This window comes from Rhinolophus sinicus, chromosome 1, assembly GCF_057876585.1.
Source record: "Rhinolophus sinicus isolate RSI-liver-muscle chromosome 1, RSI-T2T, whole genome shotgun sequence".
In the NCBI taxonomy this organism is placed as follows: domain Eukaryota; kingdom Metazoa; phylum Chordata; class Mammalia; order Chiroptera; family Rhinolophidae; genus Rhinolophus; species Rhinolophus sinicus.
In genome coordinates, this window is record NC_142501.1 from 161,624,214 (window position 1) to 161,651,904 (window position 27,691).

Sequence of the window (27,691 nt, forward strand, 5' to 3'; positions counted from 1 at the left end):
AGGAAAAAAAAAAAGGCGTATTTTACAGCTCAAGAGAAAGTTGGGTTGGTTAATGCATTATAAAACCCAAACGTTACCACTCTAGCGTTGTAACTCTCATCTGACTTGGTGCCTGTCAGGTCAGCGAGAAAAATCAATCCGAACCCTTGGATAATCTGCCATGAGCAGAAAAGCTTCCTAGCTTGTATTGCTTTTTACCTGGCAACGAGCTTCCTTCTTTTCCTCCTGTGCTAGGTCATGTCCTCGCCACCCTTTTAACAGCACAGACCATTTTACTGGATGACAGAGCCCTAAGTGGTTAATGTTGGAGGCCTAATGCCAAAGCTGTTGATTTTCCTTTAGATGTAATGTTCTTTTAAGAAATATCTTCTGGGCTTTTCTTTAGTAATAAATGATAACTGTTAGGCTTAACTCAGATAACGGGTTTGTTTCATTTTGCTAATGCCAACAGTTCTGAGCAGTGGGCAGACTGGAGGCCAAAACAGCTTTCTCTATACTGACTGGAAAATACTTGGGTGCTTACCCTTTCTGTTCCTTCCTTTCAGGTTTGGTAAGGCATATATAACATATCCAGGATGCAGACAGGAAGTAGAACACTACAGCTGTAACGTCAGCTTCCTGCAGCCCCAAAGACTGACATATAACTGGAGGGACTACCCCTTTGTAATGTTTATTAAGAAATTAAGAATGTAGATTGGTGTAGCCCCTATGGAAGGCAGTGTGGAAGTTCCTCAAAAAATTAAGAATACAATTACCATATGACCCATAATCCCTCTCCTGGGTGTCTACCCAAAAAACCTGAAAACATTTATCCATAAAGATATATGTGCTCCGATATTCATTGCAGCTTTATTTATGGTGGCCAAGACATGGAAACAACCAATGTGTCCTTCAATAGATGAATGGATAAAGAAGATGTGGTACATATATACAATTGAATACTATTCTGCCATAAGAAAACATAAAATAGTGCCATTTGTGACAACATGGATGGATCTTGAGGTTATTATGCTGAGTGAAATAAGTCAGACAGAAAAAGTCGAGAAACATATGACTTCACTGATACATGATATATAAAACTGAAAGTAACAAAGGAATAAGACAAGCAAATAAAGAAACCAAAACTCATAGACTCAGACAATAGTTTAGCGGTTACCAGAGAGCAAAAGGGAAGGGGGGTGGTAGAAGAGGGTAAATGGGGTCAAATATATGGTGATAGATTGAGAACTGACTCTGGGTGGTGAACACACAACGTGATATATAGATGATGTAATACAGAATTGTACACTTGAAATCTATGTGATTTTACTAACCATTGTCACCCCGATAAATTTTAATTAAAAAAAAAGAAATTAATAAGTACCAGTCAACAAAATGTTGGTCTTGGATGGGGACACGCCTTAATGCACAGCTAATTACCACAGGCTTTGTAGGAAGGAAGCAGAAAAAATTACGCTTCATATTGAGAAGGCTGGAAATAGGGGGTAATGATAACCATGTGATAATAATTCCTACCAAAATTTGAGTAGTGCCTGCTGTGTGCCAGATACTGTATTGAGCACCACACATACATAATCTCGTTAGATTCAATCCTCCCAATAATTCTCTGAGTTAGATATTATTTCCAATTTACATTAAAAATAAAAAAAGCCTCAGAAAATCTAAGTCGATTGCCCTATATCACAGCAGGGCTAGGATAGAATTCCAAGCTTATATACTCCGAAGGCCTTGTTTTTAACTGCGATTTGGCTACAGTTCCTCCCTAAAGTCAAATGAGGCCGTGTGGTAGCTCTGCAGCAGTAGTCACAGGCCGGGGAACCACTGGACATCTCAGCATGTGGATATGTTTTGTTTGGCCCAAATAGTTTTGACCTATCTGGAATTTCTTTTTACTGTTTTAATTGGTTACTATTTTTATATTTAGGAGATAGCACATAAAACTCCAGATCTCTGGCTTTGTTTAAAAATAGGAAGATCTGCCAACGGAAGACTAGACCCCCTTTAAACAGGGCCTCTTCTTTCTTTTTCACCAGTTCTTCCTGTTCTCTCCCTGGCCTCAGGACCAATGTGAATGGCCATTTATCAGCAGGCTTGCACTGCGGTGTTCCTTATTGTAGCCTTAGAAGAAAGTGAACTTTTTTGAGCATGCATGACTCTATCACCACTTTCCTTATACCTGGCCCATTTATTTACTTGCATTACCTGCTTGCATTTGAGATGGCAACTGTACCCTGAAGCTGAGCAGAAACAGATGCAAAATTGATTTATTCTCTTTTATTGGAACCGCACTCACAGTGGAAGCAGTTCCTTTGTCCCGAGAGCAGCAACCATGTCTTGAAATCTGCTTACCACCTGTGATTTGCCAGCCTAAGGTAGCCCTTAGCGGAGTTCGCCTGCCATGTGGGTGCTGAGGGCTGACAGGAGCTGAGGCCACCCCCCTCTGTCTCCCTCTAACAATGCCTCCATCTTTCCTTCTCCTCCTCCAGTGCCCAGCATGCAGTTTGCCAAGGATTTGCTCCTAGTGAAGGAGAAGGAGGGTGTCCTCCATGTGCCTATCGTTCGGAGTGGAGACCTGAGCTATGAGTCGTCAGTGAGGTGCTATACTCAGGGCCATTCAGCTCGGGTCATGGAGGACTTCGAGGAAAGGAGAAATACCGACTCTTCACGGATTACGTTTCTGAAAGGAGAGAAAGTAAGTGGATGTATGATTGCTAAAAGGTGGAGGTCTCTTCTTCCTTAATGCCTTTTATTTGTCCATACTAAAGTAATTTAGACAAGTTCTGAACATCCTAGGAAGTTTCTTACTAATTGATAATATTTTTAGTAATCTTCTTGGTCTCCCACTTATAACCAAATACATTTGTCATTGGTTGAGTTGGGAAATTTAGATGATGCATAATATTTTTGGAATTTAGCAGAATCAAATAAATGAGACTCCTCTTATTATGAAACTATGTAAGAAATGAACACACTCCACAATCTTACCTAGAGGACAAAGAGATAATGCTCTAGTACCTGCGCCCCTGTCCCAGGGCAATATACATCCTAGTATAGGATCAATAGTATGGGATCAGATAGGCAGACGTTGGTTGAATAGATTCAAGTCAGTATTCTCTTGACGATGTACACGAGAAGGGATGCATACACATATGTGCACAGGAACCCCTAAAAATCCCCAGTCATTAAGTATGACTGCATCAGACTCAAAGCCTGCATCTCAGTGTATGTCAAACGTGTATATTGAATGAGAATCACATTTTTCCATTTTTGGATCTCAGCTACAGATGACTGAGTCAATTGTACCCTGTGGTTCAAGGAACACAGTCCTCATTGACCTGTTCAAGGCCCTTTTATTTTATTTATTCATTTTATTTTACATCAATTCTCCAGTCACATTCCCTTGCCCACTTCAGAGCTCATCAATCTATTGTGGTTAATGAGTATCTTTCAATTTGTATTTGTTCTTTAAAAATGCTGGTTATTTTATGTGCATAATTTTTAATTTATACAATTGCTCATGTGTTATATTTTTTTCAAACTTTGACTGCATTTACTCAGCAATCTGTTTTGTTCATCCATGTATTTTATGTGTTCATCTAATGTGTTGCTTCCAACTGTTGCATAGTATTTCCTGATGTGTATCTACTACATTTTATCCATCCACTCTCAGCAATAGACAGTGAGGAACCACTATAGCACCCAGTCTGTCACCTCGTAACTCTCTGCCACCACTAATAGTGCTGCAGTGTATCCTTATACGTGTTATGTGTGGATTTCTTTGGTAATATACTCAGCAGCAAAACTGCTGGACCATAGGACATGCATGTACTTAATTTGAAAAAATAGTGTCAGAATGCTTTCTAGAATGTCACTAGCAGCCCATGAGGGCTGCTATAAGCCCACATCCTCTTCAGCACTTAGCATTATTACCTTTTCAATTTTTGCTAGTCTAATATGTATAATGTTATATGTCATTTTAATTTGTATTTCTCTAATTAATTCTGTTCTATATGCTTGTTAGCTTATTGAGTTTCCTCCTATGGAAATTTATTCTTTTTATACTGTATTCCTTATTTTCTTGTATTGCTGTCTTTTTCTTACTGATTTGCAATTTTCTTAGTGATTTGCAATATACACTTTCTTGTATATTCTAAATATTAATTCCTTGCCCATTGTAGACATTTTAGATATTATCAATATATTCTCCCTATCTATCACTTACCTATTACCTTTGACCATGGTAGCCTTAGTTGAATAGAAGTCTTCAATTTTGATATAAGCCAGTGTATCAAATTTTTGCCTTGTGATTAGTCCTTTAGAAATTTAGCATAAGAACACCTTATCCATCGCAGTTTATCCAAGATTCTTCCTCTGTTCATCTTTACTGACCGAAAAAAAAAATGATAGCTTCCTTCTTTGGGACTTTCAGCCTCTTAAACATTTGTGACTCATAAAAGCCCTGTCTTCATTATGTGTTTTATGGGAATTTTGCGGTGGCAGGTTGAAACATGCGTTTAAAAATACACACAAATACTACAGATGTAATCTTTAGCTTTGAGTCTACATGTCTGTATTTGTTTTGAGTTCAGAAGAGGATTATCTGCCTATCCAAGAGGCAGTTTGTTATTTCATGAAATTATAAAGAAATACAGTCTAATAGTCTGTGTTACCTACATGACAATCTATCTTTCACTATTCATAAGCACCCTTTGGAGTCTTCATTTTCTTGGCTTGCTCAGCAATATGTCTTTGAAACTTGTCATTCACTAGAATGTCTTCTTTTAAAGACATCCTGAAGTGTCATGACTAAATTTATACTTTCTATAAAGAAATTCTGATTGTGAGGACGATGTGGTAGAAAAAAGGAACATTCTTCAGGAATTTAAATTCAGGTTAGCAAGCCACATATAAAAATGCTCACAGGGATGTTCTCCTACCATTTAGTATAATTAGGAAAATGAGAATGAAACTTCTCTAGACCCACATATCCTGTGCAATACAGTAGTATAGTGGACTTGAAATGGTTCAACTAAAAATAATCCCACTTCTCACATGACTCTACTATCGAGGCTGCTTCATTATCTAAAATGTGATGACCTTATTCTACATTTTCTTAAGAATACAATCCTCAGTAGAGAATGTTCAGTTTGAGAAACACTTGACTTCTTGTCATCAAACAGGGATTTAAATTGTATTCTGAGACTTTCCATACTCAGCAATTTTCAGATGAGACACCATTTGGCAGCATATTTGAGAGTTCTGGAGCATTTAAAGGTGTCTTTAGCCTAACAGGAGGCCTTTCTAAGTTCTTTATAAGAGCTTTCAATTTTTTACAATGGAAAATAAACCTTATTCAGCTCTCCAGGAAGTCTAATCCTATGTTAAACCCCCACATCAGAAATCTCCCTATTATAACATGTGCCAGTATATTGGTCAGCCCAGGCAAAACATGGGAAAGCACACAAATGTTCTACAGATGCTTTTTAGTGGGTTCTTTCATTGATCTTGTTTTTCATAACTCATGACCAGTAATTCAAAATGGTTTGGAATGTTCTCATTACAATGCTCCACATATAGATAGGTCCCACTCAGGCATGAACTGTTAGATATAAACATTGTACTTTATACATTAAACAGTTTGGGATCCTTTGAATTTGTGTTGACTCTGATGCTGCAAAGAAGAAAAATAAAACCAAGTAAGGTATTGATATCTTGCTGCAAATTTTAATCTATTCTGTGCCATTGGCTCTAGATGAAGAACTGTACTGTCTCTATCCATGATGACTCCATGTTTGAGCCTGAGGAACAATTCAGGGTCTACCTCGGCCATCCTCTTGGAAACCACTGGAGTGGAGCCAGAGTTGGAAAGAATAACATGGCCACCATCACCATATCCAACGATGAAGATGGTAACAGTTACTCTAATATACATTTAATGCACATTACATTTACTAATAATGTAATTATATGTGTTTTGAAAAATGAAAGTGCCTACTGATAACAATCTTGGAGTATTTATATAAAATGTTGGCAGCAAATGATCACCCTCATATAGAGCTCCAATAAGTTTATAGGTTTTTTAATTTCATTACTCCCTACCATACTGCCAAGAGATAAGGAATGAGTATGGTTAAAAGCTGGGACAGAGATGCTAAGATAGAGAATAGAAACTATTTAAGTCACTGTAGTTCAGGAGCAGAATTGGAAATACAATCAGAATGAATTGAATCCAATGAACTGATTTAAACATTGCCACCTTCCAGGAAAAGTCTAATTCCTGTTTTCTCTCATTGACTTGGCCTACTAGCCTAAGGGGGAAAAAAAACTTAAATTCTTTAGTCAGGTGTTAGTAAAGAGAGGCCCAGGTGGTTGGGGAAACAAAATCTGTTCCAAATTGGGACATAATTGTTTTATTAAAATATTTTAATAAGTGAATGAATAATAATAATACAAATAATAATAACTATTTTTACTGAATATTTATTGTATGCCAAGAATCATGTTAAGCATATTATCATATTCATTTAATCCTAACAGTAATCCCTTGAGGTAGCTGTTATCACCCCCATATTATAGGTGAAGAAATCAGCAAAGTTATATAATATATGCTCCTAGTTACAGAGAGGTAAGCAGTGAAATTGGATGTGAACTTTATTTTGTCAGATTCTAGAGTCTACTTGACAGTCAATGAGACTCTTAGGGTTTCCAGTGTAAAATCGTGGATGAATTTGAACATTGATAACAAAAGCCAACCTTAAAATTGAATTACTCCTTTTCCCAAGGAAACTCAGCTTCATTCCTGTAGTGAACCTCTGCCAGTCACACAGAAAACCCAATGGTGGAAGCTCAGAATGGTAACAAATTCTCACTGTTAACAGTGACATTCCTAAGTTTCAAAGAACATTCTTTTTAAAAAGTATGAAGTTGCAAATGAGGCTTATCTTCTATAATTGGAAAGAATTGCTTTCTGAGAAGGAAAGAGGGGAATAAACATAGAGACTCTAGAAAATTCTGCAAAATTCTATAATATATTAAAAATTTAATATAATATATTAAAAATGGCATATAGTGATGGAAAGAGAACTGACTCTAAGTGGTGAACACACAATGTGATATATAGATGATGTATCCTAGAATTGTACACCTGAAACCTATGTAACTTTGCTAATAATTGTCACCCCAATAAACTTTAATTTAAAAAATGTAATATAAAATTTGTAATTGCTCACATTGTTTTTTTTATCTTATTCTCCTGACCACTACCACCTTGCCCTTCCTCATGGGAATATAATAGAAAAGAAGGCATTATTTGAATTTCTTAATAAAAATCATCGTCCTGTTATTAATCACACCCTACCAATGACAATAGTACCTTAAACCAGATTGTGTTAGGAAGTCTTGTGTTTCTGAATTATCGCTGTAGGTAGTCACTAAAACTACCCATTCTTCACTAAATAACCTGTAAGAAGTTAGGGAAAGCCAGCAGTGGGGAGGTGAGAGCACTGAGAGGGAGGATCCAAAGGACCAGAAATGAAAAAGATGGATTTGGTAAATTTAAGTCATATATAAATGCAATTAATTATAAACCTTAGAAATTTACACACCATAAATGAAAAGGAGTTGATTCATGAAATCAGTTGATAGATACTTATCAGTTGCCTACTGTGTCTCAGTCCCATGATTAACTGTGCAAATTTTAAAACATTCTGTGAGTTGTAATGCCTAGATGGAAACTTGGACATTATGAATTCCAAAGTCCTTAAAAATATTTTCCCACTATATTGTTTTGAATAAGAAACAATGTGAGAAAAAAAAAAACTTCTTCTACAAAATCACAAATAAAATTCCTTTTTCCCAAGCATTGCTCAGGGGTAAATACTGATTGATTTTTATGACTGCAAGCCATGTTGCCTGTACTATGAACTGAGAACAACTCCTTGTTGTCGTTAGAAGTTATTTTCCTGGGAGTCGCCATCCTTCCTGCTTTTCTAACTTGTTCTTGTTTCCCTAACCATGTTTCCTCAGCCCCCACCATTGAGTTTGAAGAAGCAGCATACCAAGTCCGAGAACCCTCGGGACCAGATACTACGGCCATTCTGAACATCAAGGTGATCCGCAGAGGGGATCAGAACAGGACTTCGAAGATCCGCTGTAGCACACGGGACGGGTCTGCCCAGTCTGGTGTGGATTATTACCCAAAGAGCCGAGTCTTAAAGTTCAATCCTGGTAATTGAATGCTAATCCCACCTGCAGATTTTATTTACTAGAGAGCCAAATATCTTATATTTGAATAAAGGAACGAGCAGAAAAAAATGAAAGAGAACAGTAATTCCAATAGCATAAAGTATTAAGCGCCCATTTGAGATCACAGGAGTCTTTAAAATCTTTCATTAATAAAAATGCAATGGCAAAAGAAAAAAAAATAGGTCCCTTACTTCAGAACACCCTTGGTTCATTTAAAAAGATTTGGTGGTAGTGGTGGTGGTGGTGGTGGTGGTGGTGGTTTTAAGCCTATATTTTGGTTGAGTGATTGGAGCACTTGATTTTTTAAAAATATACGTGATGGCCATTATTCAAGAAACATTGTACAAACTACTGTGCTGGGCCCTTTAGGCTGGAATTACTAAAATCCAGAAGGCACAATGGCTGTGCTCAAGTGGTTTAACATCTACTAGAAAATGTGATACCCTGTTATAGCATTTCCTGAAAAGGATTATCCTAGAAAGAGCAATGGAGACAAGTCAGGAGTGAGCGAAAGATGGGATTGAGGTCACAACCAGCTGCTTAACTACGTGATGTATTAATTTGATAGGAGGAGTGAGACAGGGAAGGGGTTGAATTGTATGCTAGGTTTTTTCACAGAACCTTCTGGAACAGTGAAGGATATAATGGCTAATGTAGATGATGGCATCATTTATGATGCAGCCAAAAGTGGACAACAGTGTTAGAAAGCCTATTCAGAGATGTCTTGGCAGGTGGAGGGAGAAAATGACTCCCTCAGAAATGACTTTGGGAGATTTCGTATGTCTCTCTCACCCCCCTTGAGCTTTAAAGGGCTTTCAGCTCCAGCCTATGTGTGTCTGCTTAGTGTTTGGCCTTCCTCCACATCTGCACACGGACCTCTCTTCTGAGTGTCTTTACTTTCTCCTTTCCTGCATAAGCGTCTGGGGGAAAGAGAGTTCTTAGAAGTAAGCCAGCTCAGATGTCTGTAGGAGAGGAGGGAGGGGACTTGAGCTACCACCAGGGATGTTTGCACCTGCAGGGAATCATCTCACAGAAAAGGAAGGGTGTTTTTTTTTAAAGTTCTAGCCCTCCCTCTTTAAGATTGCCAAACTTTCACAGTATTGTCTTTGCGAGATTGGCCTGGTAGGGAGCCTTTGAGCTATTTCTTCTCAGGAGACAGCTTTGAAGGACGTCTGTGTGTGCAGGCGCTCACAGCCACATAGGAGCTCATGCGTAAGGGGAAAGGGGAAAGAAAAATTAAGCAAAACAAAAACTCATAACCAGGATGGAGTGTATTTTGGATCATAGATTTTTACTACTGCCAGCTAGTGTCAGGCAGGGACCATTAATCCTCATATGGTGTTGAATAGTAAATCTACAATACTGAGCTGCTGCCACAGGTGGAATTCGGTCTATAAAATAGATTCCCCACTTGAGATGTGGCTAAAGTGATCGGCAGCCCCTGCATTTATGGAAAACCTCTACAGGAAAGGACATATTTAACACAAAGTCTAGGGAGTGCCAACCTGTACTGTCTTGGGCAGGTCACCTAACAAGAACCTTTGTTTTCTTTTTGTTCTGTCCTTGGCAAAGGTGTGGATCATATCTTTTTTAAAGTCGAAATCCTGTCCAATGAAGATCGGGAATGGCATGAATCTTTCTCCCTGGTCCTTGGCCCAGATGACCCAGTGGAAGCAGTTCTTGGTGATGTGACCACTGCCACGGTGACGATTCTAGACCAGGAGGCAGCAGGGAGTCTCATATTGCCAGCACCACCCATCGTGAGTTGCTTGACCTGAAAGATTGCTGCTTTTATGTCTTAGTGACTATTAGATGAGAATTTGAGAGAAGTACGACTTCTGGTGCTATACTTCTTCATTCTTCTAACACAGTGGCTCTCGGCTGGGAGCAATCTTGTCCCCTCCCCCTAGACCCCTGAGCTTCAGCCACCATCTCCATGGGACATTTGGCAATCTCTGTTGACATTTTTGGTTGTTACAACTGTAACACTAGATACTATTAGCATCTGGTGGGTAGAAGCCAGGGATGTTACTAAGCATCCTACAATGCACAGGACAGCCCCAGTGACAAAGAATTATTTGGCACAAATGTCAATAGTGCCAAGGATGAGAAACCCTGTTCTGACATAAGAGTAGGATCAAACCATGTTGATACCTTCGTCTGATACAGACAGGAAGTACAATGCAATTGATCTTCTCGTTGCTTTGATGGGACCTGGAAGAGTAAAACAAAGTAATACTACCCCATATACATCATCCTCCATACAGGCCACACACATAGAATCAAAAGTCTGTAGAAACATAGTATCGTGATTACCGATTTGGGGATGGATAGAATGAACACACTGACTTTACAGTTAGGAGGAAAATGCCTGAAGGTTGCCAAGGGGATTTTAACCCATAACAATGAAGCAGTCAGAATAAGTCTTCTAACCTCCCCTGCCTAGTCTCATATAGGAGAAGGATCATTTCAAAATGCGGCTCTTGTTTGACCATGGAAGAAATACACTATCTTTATTCACTTTTATTTTGCCAAATTGTGTACTGTTAACAATTTAAACGAGTCACCATCATTCATGATATAGCTTTGATTAGAGTGTGCAGGAAAATGAAAGTTTTTTTTTTTTTCACATGAGTGCTAGAGCTCTGATTTAGGAATAAGATTAAAACGATAATAAGATTTGTAGTTCAGGCAGTAGGAGGATCTTCTCTACTGCTAAAGGCCTGCAGTACCTTTTAGGGATGCCCAGCAAAGTCTTGTAAACTTCTGTTGCATTTCCAAGAATCCCTGGAAGTGAAGTGATCTTGTGGAGCGTTAGTTCTGACCTTTCCCAGACCCGACCTGAGCTGAAGCTTTGTCGCTCCTTTGCAGGTTGTCACACTGGCTGACTATGACCATGTAGAAGAGGTTAACAAGGATGGTGTCAAGAAGTCCCCCTCCCCAGGCTACCCGCTGGTCTGTGTCACCCCCTGTAACCCTCATTTCCCCAAGTATGCCGTCATGAAAGAGCGCTGCAGTGAGGCTGGCATCAACCAGACATCTGTGCAGTTCAGCTGGGAAGTGGCTGCCCCCACCGATGGCAACGGGGCCCGGTCTCCCTTTGAGACTGTCACCGACAATACACCTTTCACCAGTGTCAACCACATGGTAGGTCTAGGGGTCTGGGCCTGGCTGCATAGGGAGGAAACTGGTATTTCTCTTTATTTCTCTGACTCTATCAATTTCCTTAAGGTCCATACATGGCATTTGGAATAAAATAAACAAATGAGCAGGTACACACAGTGTTTTTGTCATTATACATAAGGAAGGTAATAAGGTGTATTAGAAAGAGAACTTAGACAACCTGTTTACAGATACGGATTCTGCCTGTTTTTACCTATGTGATGCTAAGAAGTTACTTGACCTCTCTGAGTCTCCGTTTCCTGATCTGCAAAATCATACCTCTTCTACTTAGCCACCTAACAAGGTCATGGACAAATCAGATATAAAAGTGACCTACAAATGGTAGAGTAAGTCAAAGATTCCAGGTACAATTAATGATCACTATTTTTTTTTCACATCTCTTCAATCATTCAATAAGTAGTAGGATATAAACTCCTTAAGGACATGGAGCAGGGGTTCTGCCACATTTGTGTATCCCAAAGTGGCCAGCACATTGATGGCACATAGTAGGGCTAGTGATTAAATGAAAGGACAAAATTCTTATTGAGCAATCGGCATTTTAGAAAGCCCCGTGGGAGCACATGAAAGGAAGTTCGCAGTGCAGTTGCTGTCATCAGAGAGTTAGAGACCAGACCCACACCTCTGCCACCAGCAGAGAGCAGGGGACAGGGGTGGCTTTCCCAGCCTCTGGAAACCATGCACTACAGAGACCGCTCATGACACCAGTGCAGTTCATTCTCTTCAGAAAGAGCTGAAAGCAGTAGAGATTCAGGCTCAGCCCAGTATCTGGCCCAGAGTAACACTCAATGAGTTTTGACTGAAATTAGTGCGCTTAAAAATTTTGGAAATCAGAGATTTCTTTAGGACTGAAATTTCTCTTGATTTTTCCTGTTCATCCTACAGTTTGTTCTCACTTTAATAAGTTCATCATTTGAGTGGGCTAATGGTGGAGGAAAGGTATTAGACATAGATGGGAGACTTCAAATCAAGTGGGGTTGTTCATGCCCATTGTCTTTGGCACAACTTATTCAGAAAGGCCGGAAGATCCATTCTTTTGCAACATAACCTACCTCATTTAAATTACCTTCTATATTATTGAAACAATGTAAATGCCAAGACTTAACAGCTTATTATTTCACAAGTATCTAATTTTCTATTCAACAAAATCATGAAGGGACTTTGGTCTGATGTGAGCCAAGTATACATTTTTAACAGGTACCAAGTTTATGAGGTTACATTATATTTCAGTTTTCCTTCTTGCAATGAATTGGCGACTGATACTTTTACCCCAGTTTCCTTTGCTCTATCTTTATTTCTTCCATTATTTACTTAACATCATTGCATTTTATGCATTTTGGTAAGATGCCTCACATTCCTTTTGAACTAATTCCATGTGTAAATAAATAAATAAAGCGTTGGCAGCTAATTAAAGAATTTTAATGGAAAAATCTTCTTTAATCTTTAATGGACTTCAGTGAAAATTGTTTTCATGGATAGAGTATATAAGTTTGTAAGTTTGCTTTGTGGGAGGTCTGTGGCACACAGAACTACGAATTAATTACTCCTGTTATGTGCTTCCCTATATGTATGCATACATAACCTAAAGGGTTCTGGTGAGCTACGTTGCCTCTGCATAGACTGAGTTAAGCACTGTATGGCTTCTGTATATCTGGGAGTGTAAAAGCATCTGTAGAAAGGTCTTCAAAGGCCAGTAAGTATCAGAAGCTAAGTTTAAACTTCAAGCTGCATGTTATTGTAACCCTGGCGAGGTGTGTAGTTAGGGCTCGAGGAGGGAAAGCACTAGGCAGGAAAGAAAAACAAGGGTGCTTCCTGGGAAGGAAGCACCTCTCCTCTGTATCCTGACACGATGCCCTCAACAAAAATGACTTGGAGACCAGTGACTCTTGCTGGAAGGACTGAAAACCAGTTGAGTGGTCCTTATGCTGAACCTAATATGTAAGGAGAATAGCATTCCTGGTACTCAGTCATCTCTGGGCTCTTGCTCCACATCTGTCTACTTACTCATTGTCTGACTTACTAACCTAGGCTAGAAGTACTCACTGTTCTGTCCGTAGTGCCTGGTTCCTGGTAGAAAGTCAGTATTTATGTGGCAAATGAGTGAACAGATGGATGGATGGATGGATGATGGGTGGTCTTCAACATTACCTTGTATTGGGAACTGATTATGTTATATCACCCAGAAGTTACAATGTAAGGAGCTGTTTAACTAGTATACACATGTCTGAGGTGCTTTATTCTTCCTGGTAGGTCCTAGATAGCATTTACTTCAGCCGGAGGTTCCATGTACGTTGTGTGGCAAAGGCTGTGGACAAGGTGGGCCACGTCGGGACCCCTTTAAGAAGCAACATTGTTACCATTGGAACAGACAGTGCTATCTGTCACACCCCAGTGGTGGCTGGGACAGCAAGAGGCTTCCAGGCTCAGTCCTTCATCGCTACCTTGAAATACCTGGACGTCAAACACAAGGAGCATCCAAACAGGTCAGACAGGTGGTACATTCCACAATGAGAGGGAGGATGGAATCTCATGCTATTCTTTGTGCATTTTCTAAGTGGGACAGATCGATGAGTGATACTTTGGCAAAATAACAATAGTGGTAATGAATGTTCAGAAAAAGTTTAACTTCTTTAAAGGCACCCTAAGATTTGGCCCCTTGCCTGTACTAGCTTCATGTCCCTCACCTTGTCGTTTTCACCTGCCAGTCCTCCCAGATCCACATGTAACTTCCCCAGGGCTTCAGACTCTTATAGGGAGCATGCCTCTGCCATGCTGCTACTTCTGACTCCAATTCTCCCCCATCCTCTTCCACTCAGGGTAGTTAAATCTGTCTCTCCTACTACACCTGGCTCATGGCCTCTCTTCTAGGAACTTTTCCATCATTTCCTCCAATGTAATTTGGAAGCTCCTTCTTCAAGTTCTGTGACACCCAGGTGCCTCTTTCAGAGCATCAGCATCATTCCTTCTCTCTGGCTCCATAGTAGATGGTGAGGGCAGGGACCGTGATTATTTATTTTGCATCCATCCCCTCTGCCTAGAACAGTGCTTCTTGGCCCTTAAAAGTAACTCACTGATTATCTAGTGAACAAATGAGAAGACTAAGACACTGGGAAGATGTGCTTTAATTTTTTTCCTGTGCCACCATGATGGTGGAAGGTGGGTACTTTCATTTTTGCATAGCATAAAAAGAACTCACGTATGTCATATATATTCACTAAACCTCACAGTATTTATATGTTTGCCTTTTTGAGCAACTGAGTTCAGAGAAAGCAGTTCGTTTGCATGGGGAAAAAAAATTTGTATATGGAGCTAAGAATATGCAAATCCTTTTTTTATTCTAACAGAATGAAATTTATCTTTGTTCAAAAGTAGTAACAGAAGTGCCCAGGGTGCTACTGACCCCTTCCTTGCAAAAGAGCCATCTTGTTCATATTCCCAAATTCTAATTCCTCTTATAAACATGGTCTTTGTTCAGACAGAGAAGCTGTCAAAACTCAAAATGCACCTCAATAAACATTCTGAAATTTTAAACTTGTGCAATGGAAAAACATGCAGCCTGTAAGTACAGTTCTGTTGTGGTGCAGTCTTAACGAATATTTATTAAGTTTATATTTTATTTAGAATTGTATACTACACACTCTGGAGAAACACAAGACGCAAGGGAAACGGTCTTTGTCCTCGGAGTGGGAGGCAAAATGTACATAGTCTGAAAACATACAAGAAGTAGTAGCAATGTAAATAAGTTACAGACTTCCTGGTGCAAAGGGAGCTAAGTGGTGAGGAATGCGGATCAGGGGAGAGCATCTTGCAGACCGAGGCCAGTGAGGGCCAATATGTAGTGTTTCAGGAACTTGAAGGGAGAGCAGAGAGAAGAAGGGTCTTTCCATTGTGGAGGGACAGTATGAGTAGTGGGATGTTACTATTTCTAAGATATTGGTCTGGGTAGGGATATTGGCCTTAGACTTTAAGAGCTCACTGATGTCTTTTTGGCACAAATACTTAAAAAAAAAAAAAAAAAAAGAGTGTCAACCCTACCCAACCCCCACAGACATCACTGTGACAGCAAAGGAGAGCAGCACCTAATCTGTCACTCAGCTTTAGCTCACAAGGAACAGAAGCTTCCATTTAAAGCAGGGGTGTCCAAACTGCGGCCCGTGGGCCAACTGTGGCCCGCAATCCATTTCTTATTGGCCTGCAGCAAATTCCAAAAATATATTTAGTATACTTAAATAAACCAGGTGAGGCAATACGTACTTCACCTCGAGTGAGTGGCCCGGCCGTTTGTGTATTTTACCGCATATGGCCCTTGGTGAAAAACGTTGAAAAAAGTTTGGACACCCCTGATTTAAAGCAAAAGAGAGCTTTAAGGTAACGTGTGGTTGTGATGTTATTTTTTCTTGTGTAGAAAAATAAATCTATGACTCTTGATTGCTATCAGTCCTGAGTCTGGAGGCCCTCTTGGGAGGAAAACCAACCCTGCTTGTTTGTCAAACCCTCATGTTCAGAGAGAAATGTTACATGGAAATCTTTAGGGGAGAAAAAAAATGGTAAATTTATTGGTGAAGACAAATTGGGTTTTGAGAAAGAAATATACCATACAAACTGTTTATAGCATGCACCTAAACCCTTATTTCTGCCCTTTTTCCCCTTAGAATTCACATTTCAGTGCAGATCCCACACCAGGATGGAATGCTGCCCCTTATCTCCACCATGCCTTTGCACAACTTGCATTTTCTATTATCTGAGTCCATCTACAGACACCAGCACGTCTGCTCTAATCTTGTCACCACCCGCGATCTGAGAGGCATCTCAGGTGAGTGATGAGTTCCACGCTGGCTTTCCCGTTCCAGCCCAGCACAGTGGCCCTTAGGGATATGACTAAGTGAACTCTGCTTTTCATGTTTTCCGGTGCTCAAGATCTGCATGATTAGTGGGCTTCCTTCTTAGCAAGCAGCCAGACTCAGGCAGCTCAGACCATGACATGAATAAGAAAAAAACAGCAACTTTGGAATCAAACTGACTTAGGTGCAGACCCTTAGTCCACTAGCTATGTGATTGAACAAAAACAGCTGGGCCTCTCTGAGCCCCTCTGTCCTTATCTATAACATGAGGAAACAACTGATACCAATGAAGATGAGGATTAAACTCATTGACATTTTTAAAGCACCAGCCGTGGTACATTTTAGTTCTTTTCCTCCCCTCTAGTGAGCATGTTTTAAGATGCCTTAAAACCCCATTGTTGCAGCATCTTTAGAAGGCTAGAGTGCAGATGTTACGTTATAGGACTGGTTCTCCAGGAGCGGGAGCAGAGATGGAGTTGGGGGCACAGGATGGTTATTAGGGATCAACAGCTGTGCAAGGGCAGGAGAGCAAGCAGGATTGGGCAGAGGGAGAAGTCAAACTGCAACACAGCCTGACAGAGCTGCCACCGAGTTTTCACAGCGAGCTTTGGAGAGAGACATCAGTCAGACTCCGTCCTATTTCCATCCCCAAGTGACTGACCTTTCTACCCCACCTGGCTCAGTCACTGATGCCAGCTGCTGGGGTGAGGCTGCGACCTCAGGCCGTGCTCTGACCTCTGCAGCTGAGGCCGACCTGAGGCAGCACCTCCCTGTGTTCACCACAGCAGACATTTTCCTTTATAAAGAATCCCGCCCGTTTCCATTTGCCTTAGCCAGTGCGAATTAAAGGTGGGCTTCCTCCCTTCACAACTCATGAGTCGTTTAACAGTGTTTTTGAAGATAGAACAGTATTCACGTGCTCTTTCATATTTATTAAGCATCACTTTAGGTATAGTAGAAATTAGTGGAGTGTAAACTATTCGTAAATCACCGAGCTACACATGAAAGTTTAATTGGTCCACAGATACAGCTAATGAAAGAAATATAGTACTATGTGTCATGCAGGGAGTCACGTGGGGTCTCTGGTCCCACTCCCCACATAAGAACGCAGGACACGATGAGGCCAAAAGGAACATCCATGGAGCCATAGGTAGAGGAGTCATACCGCTGTAGTCTCGCTGGTGGCTGGGTTGGGGACACAGGAAGTAGGAGCCACACTATCTGCAACCTGCCGTCCACCTCTCTCTACCAACCAACCTCACTTGCTAGCTGCAATCTTGCCAGCTCAGCCACCATCTTCTTGCTAGCCCCCTGTGGGGGCAGAGCCCCAAAAAGTAGTTTCCAGGCTCTCGGCCTCACATGGAAAGGTGTTGGCTCAGGTAGTAAATGGCCAACTGTGATTGCATGGCCATCAGCTGTGGCTAGTTGGCCGTCAGCTGTAACCGGTGAGCCATTGGCCACAATATAACTGCTGTGGCTACGCTAGGAGGAGAAGAGGAGAGAGAATGGTGCTAGCAAGAAGATGGCGGCTGGGCTGGCAAGCGTGGATGGTGGTTTGCGGACAGTGTGGATCCAGCCTCCAGTGAGAGTATAGTGCCGCCAGCGAGAATATACTAGTATGACTCCCCTATCTATGGCTCCTTGCGTGTTCCTTTTTGGCCTCACCATATCCTGCGTTCTTGTATGGGGAGCGGGAGCAGAGACCCTGCATGACACCCTGCATGACAAATGGCGCAGCGAGCAGGGTCTCCCGCACGACACCCCCATTTTCTGCTAGTGTAGCCATGGCAGTTATATTAGTGGCCAATGGCTCACTGGTTACAGCTGACGGCCAACTAGCCACAGCTGATGGCCATTTACTACCTGAGCCAGCACCTTTCCATGTGAGGCCGAGAGCCAGGAAACTGCACTCCTGGCTCTGTCCCCACACTATATTTATAGGCTGAAACTTTGTACCTCTTCCTACTGAAACACAGATTCAACACATGTTAATTGAGATCCTAGCTCTTGTGGGGCAGAGGGTTGGGTGCTGCCATCAAACATTCTAAGAAATGCATCAGCTCTTTCAGAATTCTAGAGTTGCTTATAATACTATAAAAGTCTTAACCCTTATATTCTAAAGTTGTGTCTGTATTTAGCTCTCTGCTGCATAAAGGTCTTCCTTAATTTAAAACAGTTCAGTTGCTTGGCAGCATTTGATCCAATAATTTTTTCCTGTAGCAGGGAAGGTTTAGTCAAGCATCATTAGTGAGCTATTTACTCATTAACACCAAATTAAGATTTTTTTCCCCCCAAGTGTTCAGAAACGTGGGTGGGAGGGTGCATAGACTGAGGTTTATTTGTTGGCTTTCCATAAAAACTATTTTTTTAAAAAAATAGATCTTAAAAAAATAATAGCTCATCAATAAATTATTCACATAGTAAATCCATTTCTTCAAGGACTGATTGTGAAGCCTAGAACCAGACTTGCCAGGTGCGACAGTGCATTTTCTGAGGTATACAGGGCCACCAAGCTCTGCCATCTTCATTTATGGTATCATTTGTTCACCTTTTCTTCCCAGATTCCTGCATCCTTTAGAGGAGTCTGTGAGCCCAGTCATTAAGAACATAGGGCAATGGGCAGTTAGCAAGGTCCTTTCTGCCAGTGTTGCCTGCAAGTGTTAGGAGCCCTGGTTTGCTCTATTAATAGTCTCAGATGGAGAGAGAGCTCTCTCCGTATCAAAAGGACATGTCTCTTCTCCCCACGCAGCTTCTGGGCAGCCAGCAAGCAGCAAGTCTGCAGACTGTTACTATTCCTTGTCCCTCCCTCCCCCTCAGAGGCAGGGTTCCTGGATGACTCAGTCTACCACAGCGCAGCCCTGGGGCCTGGCTATGACCGCCCCTTCCAGTTTGACCCCAGCGTGCGGGAGCCCAAGACCATCCAGCTCTACAAACACTTGAACCTGAAGAGCTGTGTCTGGACCTTCGATGCCTATTACGACATGACAGAGTTAATTGACGTCTGTGGGGGGTCAGTTACTGCCGACTTCCAGGTGGGTCTCCAGGGGCTTATGGGAAGGGTGCATGTACCTGGGTGCCATGTAAAACCCGTTTATTCCTGAAGCACTTCAGTTAGCATTTTGCATCCAGTGGCCTCCAGAACTGGGCCAACCAACTAAGGGAGATTTCTTTACAAGTCCCTCAGGTGAAATCTTTGCAGCATCGTGGCTAGAGAGAGCCTCTCAAAGTCCTCTAAATCAATTATTTGGAAAATTAATGTAGAAAATGTTCAAATTAACATGGAAAAAATTACTGTTTGGCATTTATATAAAAATCTAGTATTTACCTCTCTGGGTATATATGTTCTTTCCTCTGGATACGTTTTGATAAGCTAAAACAATTTACACTTGATGTTAGATTTATTACTAAGTAGATATGTTCTTTTCCCCACCTGGAGAAATGAATCAAAATGACAGGTGGTGCACCCTGGCTTTCAGAAGACAAGTAGGACACTGTCGTCCTAAGCATTATGGAGAAATAATTGTTTAAAACACATTCATTTCATATTTATTCCAAGTCAATAGTACTTGTAAAAATAGACACTTTTTAAATAGCCATTAAACATAGTGACAAAAGAAAGTGTTATAGCAAGAAGTCATTGTCATAGGAGAAGGGCAGTTATAGCAAAGGGACCAGGCTAATGCGCCCTCATGGGAAAAATAATTTTAAAGCAGGTTCTACCCAATTATGAGCAGTTATCAAAGAAAAAATTAGATATTTGGTCTTCATTTCAAATTAGGCTCAACCACACTGAAAGAGGGAACTTGTAGAGGGACTTAGATTAATCATTTAGGGAAAGTGTCTCCGATTAAAATTTGTTTTGGTTCTTTGTGACACCTCTCCTTTTGGTTAACTCTCATTCTGTATACACTACTGCCCTCTACTGAGTAGAATTTTAAGGCGCTCTTAAATTTTCTTTCCATCTCTGCAGCTGTGTACTTGTGAAAATGCAAAACTAACTCATTGGTTCTTCCCCTGACTCCTCAAAAGTTAGTATTCTCTGTTCTCCAGGATTTTACTTCAATTACATTTTTGGATATTTTTGTTTGGAATATGCTTAAAAATCTCAAAGACAATGATCTTATTATACAGAGGGTGCCAAAAAAAGAAAAAAAAGAAAAATTGTTTTAAAATTGTAATACTCAATATATACTGATAACAAAAAATGAATATAAGTCATGTGTATACATATTTTTGGCAGCCCCAGTATATGTCCCACTTTTAAACCAACACAAAAATTGTATATACAGAAATACTTCATCGTTTTCTATTTCTTTAAAAATAGTTGAAATAGCTGATACATGGTAGAAAAAAACCAGAACTTAGAACCAAGGTCTAGTATATATTTTTCTCTGTAAAATGTCAGCAGACTTAGATGAGATTGTAATCTTTCTGAACCTCATCTGAAATTGTCACTAATAATCTCAACATAGGAAGCCATCTAACACATTGTCTGGCACAAAACAGAGATGCAGCAAATATTTGTCAGGGTTGTTTTCCTTTTTTAAGGATTAGTAAGTAACACGAAGGTTAAAGGAGAATAAACAGAAATAGAGGAGGGAAAATTAATTTTGCTAGTCAATTAGAGAAGTCATAGAGGTTCTAATATCAACAATTGCGGCATTAGGACAAGTGCATTTAGAAAAGCCTCTATAGTAAGGGAACCGAACATGGCATGAGACCCAGATAAAAATCTGAAAATTTTCTAAAGCAAAAAACAGAAGAAGGCATTACAAAAAAATTTTTTAATGAATATGGAATTAGTAGTCTTTTGAAAAACTGGGAATCAGATTTTAAATCCCTGACAATATTGAATATGAAAAAATCCTTTAGAAAAATAAAATTTTGATGTACTAAATATTGATAAAGCATTTGGCGCTTTCCTTCAGTTCCCCATGGAAACACTTTACATTGTATTTTCAAACAAAATAAAAATATAAGTTCCATAGAGTATTGTGGTATTTGGCCAATGAAAAAATAAAATTGTCTTAAACTAAGCTTTTTGTTATAAAGAATATATATTTATGAAGGAAAATATAAAACACATTTAAAAATGAACAACCCAACTCCTCCACTCGTGCACATGTACAGTTAGCTTCCCTATGAAAGCTTCTGCTCATATTTTATCTTTTCATCCAGTTTTTGTTCATTGCATAGTAAAATAAAAATTATTGAGCCAAATTAATAGCACTAACTGAAACCTCCTTACAAGTGTTCTTTAGGAAGTATGATGTTCTGCCTTTTCAAAATTATTTCAACACAGCATTGTATTAGAGGGGAAGTTATCCAAGCACATGCAGCTCTGGGCTGTCTGTTGGTAAGTTCCCTAAAAGTGATATCCAAACCCCAGGACCCGTTCCTGGAGCAAGAGTTGTGAGAACTCACTGAAACGTCCAAGTCAGCCATACGTTCATTCCAAGGATCCAGATTTGCACATCTTCCCAAGTAGGGTTAACGTAAACTTTCCTGCAGGTCACTAGAAAGTGCAGTCAGTATGACGGTAGATCGATCCCAGGTCTGTCAGGTCAATCCTTTAGGAATAACTGAAATCTCAGCCAAGACTTCCAGCAATTGATCAGTGGAGAAGAAGTTCCTTCTCATTCTTCAAAGGTGTTTTTATTCAAGTGTCACCTCTTCAGCAAAGTCTTCCCAGATCAGCCTACCTAAGAAGCATCCTGGCCACGTCCCATCTGTTTATTGACTTTATTTTTTAAATGTATGTGTCTTCCTTACTAAACTTTAGGTTCCATACGGGCAGTGAGGTTGGCTTTTTCCACTGCTGAGGACCCCACTCCTAGCCTGGTACCTGGCATCCTCGTGGGCATTTGGTTAATGATTAGGAATGAGTGAGTGACTAAATGAGTGAGTGGAGATTGAACCAAGATGTGATGCTCATATGCCTTTTCATCCCAGGGGAGAAATAACCTCCCGATGTGTACTCCATTTGCTTGGCAGGTGAGAGACTCTGCTCAGTCGTTCCTGACAGTGCACGTGCCTCTCTATGTATCCTACATCTATGTGACAGCTCCCAGGGGCTGGGCCTCCTTGGAACACCACACCGAGATGGAGTTTTCCTTCTTCTATGACACTGTTCTCTGGAGAACAGGTATACCCCTCCACATCTTACCTCGTCCTCCTACCCTATGCTCCAGCAAGAGTAAAAGAAAAAAATAAGTGGTGATTTTTAACAGTAGCTGCTTTCCTCATCCTGTTGTCCTATATACAGTCCAAGGACAGTTGCCTGAAGTCTGGAAAGTGTATAGATCTGTGGTTCCTCCGTAAGAACCATGTCCCTATATGTGGATGCTGGAGGACCTGTAAGGATGAGGAATTCAGCCCAGATAGCTAGGAGCCCACAGTAGAGGACAGCAAGTGACGATGAGTCCCATATTGCTCATTAGGAGTTCAGAAGAGAGTGGGTTCTTTTGGAGCATAATCATGTCATTGTCTCTTAGCTAAAAATGGTGTGATTTGTGTTGTTTAAGGAGCAAGAAAGGGTCTTCAAAGCAGATGCATGGAAATGGGAAACTCTATCAAGAGCCACTTTGCTCTCTTTATTCATTTGGCCTACAGTTTGCTCTTTTATTGCATTCTTAAAAGTAGCGACTTTAATCCTATGATTACTTCATGGATTTCAATGCTGAACTTTTTAAATGACCTTCATCTGAGGCTAGTCTCTGGATTGGTGACAGCCCCTCAGCTGGCTCACACCTCTCATGACTCCCCCTACCATCTTCTCTCACTGCTCACATGAATGCACCTTAAATCTCCATGATTCTCCCCTCCATTCACTCCAATGAATCTCAGTTGTTGTTGTTATTGTTTTGCTTTTTTCCCATTTTCAGTGTTCTATACTTCAAAAATTACCCCAGACTCATTTCCCTACTTCTATTGTTCTCATTATCCCTCCCGAGAGGGGATTTACTGGATCTGAGGCAGAGATTAAAAAGCTGCAGGAATTTTATTTAAACAGGGCCTCATCTCTAGTCATGGAAGGTACAGTCCTTTCTTCTATTAAGTAATTTAAGCTCAAATCATTTATTTGCTGTATATCTCTCATAGGAAGATATATAACTTCAGAAAGATTTCATACTTTGGGTCAGATAATTCCTTGAGCTTTGGTTTTTATTTATTTATTTTTTTTTTAACTTTTCCCCTCTTTTGGTTATCCTTTAATTTTTGGTCATACTGAACTCACTGGGTATCATGATTGTAATTGACCTTACTAAAGCTACAGTTTACTCATGTCATGCCATTATAGCTGGCCCTCTAAACTAATCTTTAATTCTTGTTTGGTTTGAATACTAAATGCAGTCACCAGGACTTTGTTTAGGGTTCCATTAAGTCCTGACATGTGTCTTGGTGAAGAAAAGAAAATGCACTATGAAGCAGATGTGCTGAAGCCACATCCTGGTGAAAAGTTGATAGTAAGAAGTTTTAAGAACCGTTTTTTCCCCCAGTCAACGGGCTGTGACCCTGCAGCTGTGCAAGTGGCACTTATAAAGAGACTGTGTCAAGGAGAATGGAACTGTAAAAAAGAATGAAGTAGAACCAGCTGTCCCACAGTTTTAATTGGCAAATGTTCATGTGAATATGTAAATTTTTTCCTAAGTTACCTTCAAATAAATGTGTTTTTCTCCCTAGAGGTGTGACTAGGATAACTTACTTGTAGCTTATGTCTGGGAGGTCTTCTCCATGCCCTAACTTGGATGTTTTGTGTGTGTGGTTGCCTGCCCAGGAATCCAGACAGACAGTGTGCTCTCTGCAAGGCTTCAGATATTAAGAATCTATATTCGAGAAGATGGCCGTCTTGTCATTGAATTCAAGACCCATGCCAAATTCAGAGGTAATGTCTTTAGTTTTTTCCTCAATTTTTTTGTTAAGAAATATTTCAAACACAGAGACAACTTGAAAGATAGAACAATTAGAAACAAAGTCAACAATTGTTAACATTTTGCTATGTGTGTGTATAAATATACACACATGCATACCCATTTTTTTGTCACAACTTTTGGAAACAAGTTGCAGGCTTCATGTCAAGTTGCCCTAAGCGCTTCAGTAGCCATCTCCTGAGAACAAGGGCATTCTCTTCCATATCACAATAGCATCACCACATCCAAGATATTTGAGTTGATCCAATAATATCAAGTCCCTATTCATATTTCCTCCATTCTCCCCCAAATGGCTTTGCTACTTGTCTTATATTAGTTTATATTTACTTCATATCTGTTTATATAAAAGGAAGAGTCCAATCAAGTTTCCCATGTTATATTTTGGTTGTTCTATCTATCTCTTTAGTTTCTTTTAATCTAGAATAATCTTCCTACTTTTATTTATCATGACACTATATGACTGCAGTCTTAAAGAATAGAGGTGTCTTAGCTTTTTAATCATGTTTATAATTGTCTCCCTCCACCAAAGACTTGAGTGGTACTAAATGAGATTTTTTAAATTCAAAATTGGTATTTCTGTTTATAAACTACTGAGATCTTTTTACATCTAGAAACATGTTGGTTGTAATTCAAAACTGAGTTTATTCAGTGTTGATTGTCACACTGAAGGCCCCCTGTTCAGTAGCACCATTTCCACAAGGCACATTCATATTGTTTATAAATCGCTATTATCGTAATGACCATCATGAGTAAGATGACGGGCTGAGGTGAGAGGCTATGCTATCCCAACCAGTGTGGAATATATTCTAAGGATGAGAGGGTAGGTATAAATTTAGTTGCTTGATTAAAGAATATTAATTCAGTTCTAAGGCTTGTAGAGCATCACCACAAGTACAATCAAACTCACAAATAAGTATGTATGCTTCCCTTTGAAATAGGACAGTTTGTGATGGAGCATCACACCCTCCCTGATGTGAAGTCTTTCATATTGACTCCTGACCACCTAGGAGGAATTGAATTTGGCCTGCAGCTACTGTGGAGTGCTCAGACCTTCGATTCTCCATATCAACTCTGGAGAGCCACAAGCTCTTACAACAGGTGAATACAGGGTGGGGGCATGCGGTGGTAGGTCTGAAATGTTTGAAATTTCTTTCAGGAGTTTGGAAAATAGGGCTTTTATTCAAAGGCTGGATTTCTATTTTAAAAGAAAGAGATATAGAAACAGCACTCTGGCAAATAGGTAAAGAAACAAATGTAGCTCAGATCAGCTTTGGATGGATAAACCCGGAACCTAATTCCCAGGATCAGACCAGGCAGAGTGCACATCATTCTACTTACATCCCGTTGGCTAAAACTTAATTACATGCCTCCTCTACCTGCAAGGGAAGCTGGGAAAGTTGAGTATAATAAAGAAATTGCATTCTAATTACCACAACTATGGAAAAACCCAGGATCTCTGGTATTTGGTCTAGATGTCACTCCTTATGGCCCAATGTCCTATAAAATAAATAACCCTCAATATAGAGATAGAAGAGAAACTGGATAAATAGAGTAAAATATCCCATTGTAAGATGGAAGGCTAGGTAAAACCAAATTAACACTATTACCATACAAAGAATAATGGGGAACCAGGAGTCTGTCATAAATATTATTATCCCCATATTATAGATATGAAATTAAGGTCTATGTTTAGCATGAAAATCTTACTCTAGCTTTATAGTGAAGAAGTGGCAGGTTGTCTTAAGAAAGAATCATTTCAAAAAGATTTCTTTAATTGTACATTTTTGGTCTTATATCAGATACTTGTTTATATAGTGACTCCTTTGAAATCGATACGTAATAATCTTTAAGGCTGTGCCTCCTAGAAGATCATGAGATTATGCATGTACTTTGTCCCAATTTATTGGCAGAGAAACTGTCCTCTTCAATCCTCTATTGACTCCCTACATCCTACCGGATGAAATTCAACTCTTTATACAAGGCTCATCCCCTCCCCCTCTAGCCTCATTTTAAACCAAACTTCTCGCCACATTACATATCTCCCCAAGCCCTGAACCCCAGGCTGTGGCACCTCCGTACTTTTGCAGCTCCCTCTGCCCTTCCCACTTCTTTCCTCTTGCAGAACTCAAACTCCTCTGGGCTGCAGTTCAAATGCTGACCCTCCATGACACCTGTCTTGACTCCTAGAAGATCCTCAGTATTAGAAGCTCCTCCTCCCTGCTCCCACATTGTCCCAGCTTCCAGCTTCTACAACAACACAGCTTATTATGTTATCATGCTCTAAAGAAAGTCCCATTTTCCACTAGATTGTGAGCCTCCACAGGGTTAAAGGCATGCCAGATTTCTCTTGAATCCCTAGAGAACTGCAGGTTTTAGCATATAGTATCCTGAATAAATATCCTTTAGGAGCTTTCTTTTGAGATATGGAGGTAAAATACAGAGATAAATGGCAAGTGAAGAACAACAATACAAGTTCCATGCTCTGTGCTTTGTGCCCTGTGAGAGGTACCGAAGGAACCCCAAGGCCATAGCTGTCCAGGGAGGAGAGAGCCTGCCATGGCCTGGGGAGTTGTGCAAGGTTTCCTGTTGGGGTGGTGTGGGGGGGGGGCAACATATGGGAAATGTCTAGTTTTTAGAAAGAAGGGGAGAACTACAGGATTAAAGACCTGTATCTAGGACTATGTTTGGCATATTTGGAAGGATAGTGAGGAAATCAACCTAAATTATATTCAGGAATAAGGAAAAATAGGACTGTAAGCCTGGGAGACCATGCAATTTGTCCTGTATTCATTTGTTCAATGAATATTTACTGAGCATTTACTGTGTGTCAGGGAAGGTTCTGAACACACAGAACAGATCAGTGAACAAATAGGATCCCTGCACACAGCGCTTAGAGAAAGGAGACCCAAGAGTAGGTATAATCAATCAGAATAGTATAACATATTGAAAGGTGATGAGTGGTGTGGAAAAAGAAACCATATAGAGCAGGGTAAGGAGAATTGGGGGGGGGGTGCATTGTCATTTTAATTAGGATATTCAGACTAGGCCTTATCAAGAGTGGAATTGTAATAGATACATACGATGTTAGAGGGACAGTAGATTGGGGGAGGGAGGTTATCACTTTGTGACGGGTATAAATGTTTAACTGTTACATTGTTTTGTACACCTGAAACTAATTTTAAAAAATGTACCTTTGAGCAAAGGCTAGAAGGAGGTAAGGGAATTTGTTATGCAGGTTATCTGGGGAAGAGGTTCCTGGCTGAGTTCCTGCCGTGGCAGCATTTCTGGAGGATGGAGGCGGGAGGTGGGGAGCAAGGAGGCCAGGTAGTTGGAGTGGAGTGAACAAGGAGAAGGATCAAATGCAAGGTCAAAGAAGTAAGGAGATGGGGCAGGGCCACCCTGCGGGCCAGTGTGTGGACTTGGGCTCTTACCTAGTGCGGTGGGAGCCATCTCAGGGTTTGAGCAAAGGAATGACATGTTCTGGCCTGACGTTTT

General features: G+C 40.3%; 1 protein-coding gene across 3 annotated transcripts in view; it reads left to right on the forward strand.

The window, feature by feature from the left end:
• Window positions 1–27,691, forward strand: part of FRAS1 (Fraser extracellular matrix complex subunit 1) — a 424,744-nt gene that overhangs the window by 382,959 nt on the left and 14,094 nt on the right. For all 3 annotated transcript variants that reach the window (XM_088791576.1, XM_019720206.3, XM_088791578.1), the window contains 11 exons: window positions 2,487–2,692; window positions 5,753–5,909; window positions 8,026–8,226; window positions 9,817–10,004; window positions 11,116–11,391; window positions 13,675–13,907; window positions 16,077–16,237; window positions 19,083–19,297; window positions 22,260–22,410; window positions 24,043–24,150; window positions 25,135–25,294. In XM_088791576.1, coding sequence (XP_088647702.1) covers window positions 2,487–2,692; window positions 5,753–5,909; window positions 8,026–8,226; window positions 9,817–10,004; window positions 11,116–11,391; window positions 13,675–13,907; window positions 16,077–16,237; window positions 19,083–19,297; window positions 22,260–22,410; window positions 24,043–24,150; window positions 25,135–25,294 — 2,056 coding nt within the window. The remainder of the gene's footprint in view (window positions 1–2,486; window positions 2,693–5,752; window positions 5,910–8,025; window positions 8,227–9,816; window positions 10,005–11,115; window positions 11,392–13,674; window positions 13,908–16,076; window positions 16,238–19,082; window positions 19,298–22,259; window positions 22,411–24,042; window positions 24,151–25,134; window positions 25,295–27,691) is intronic.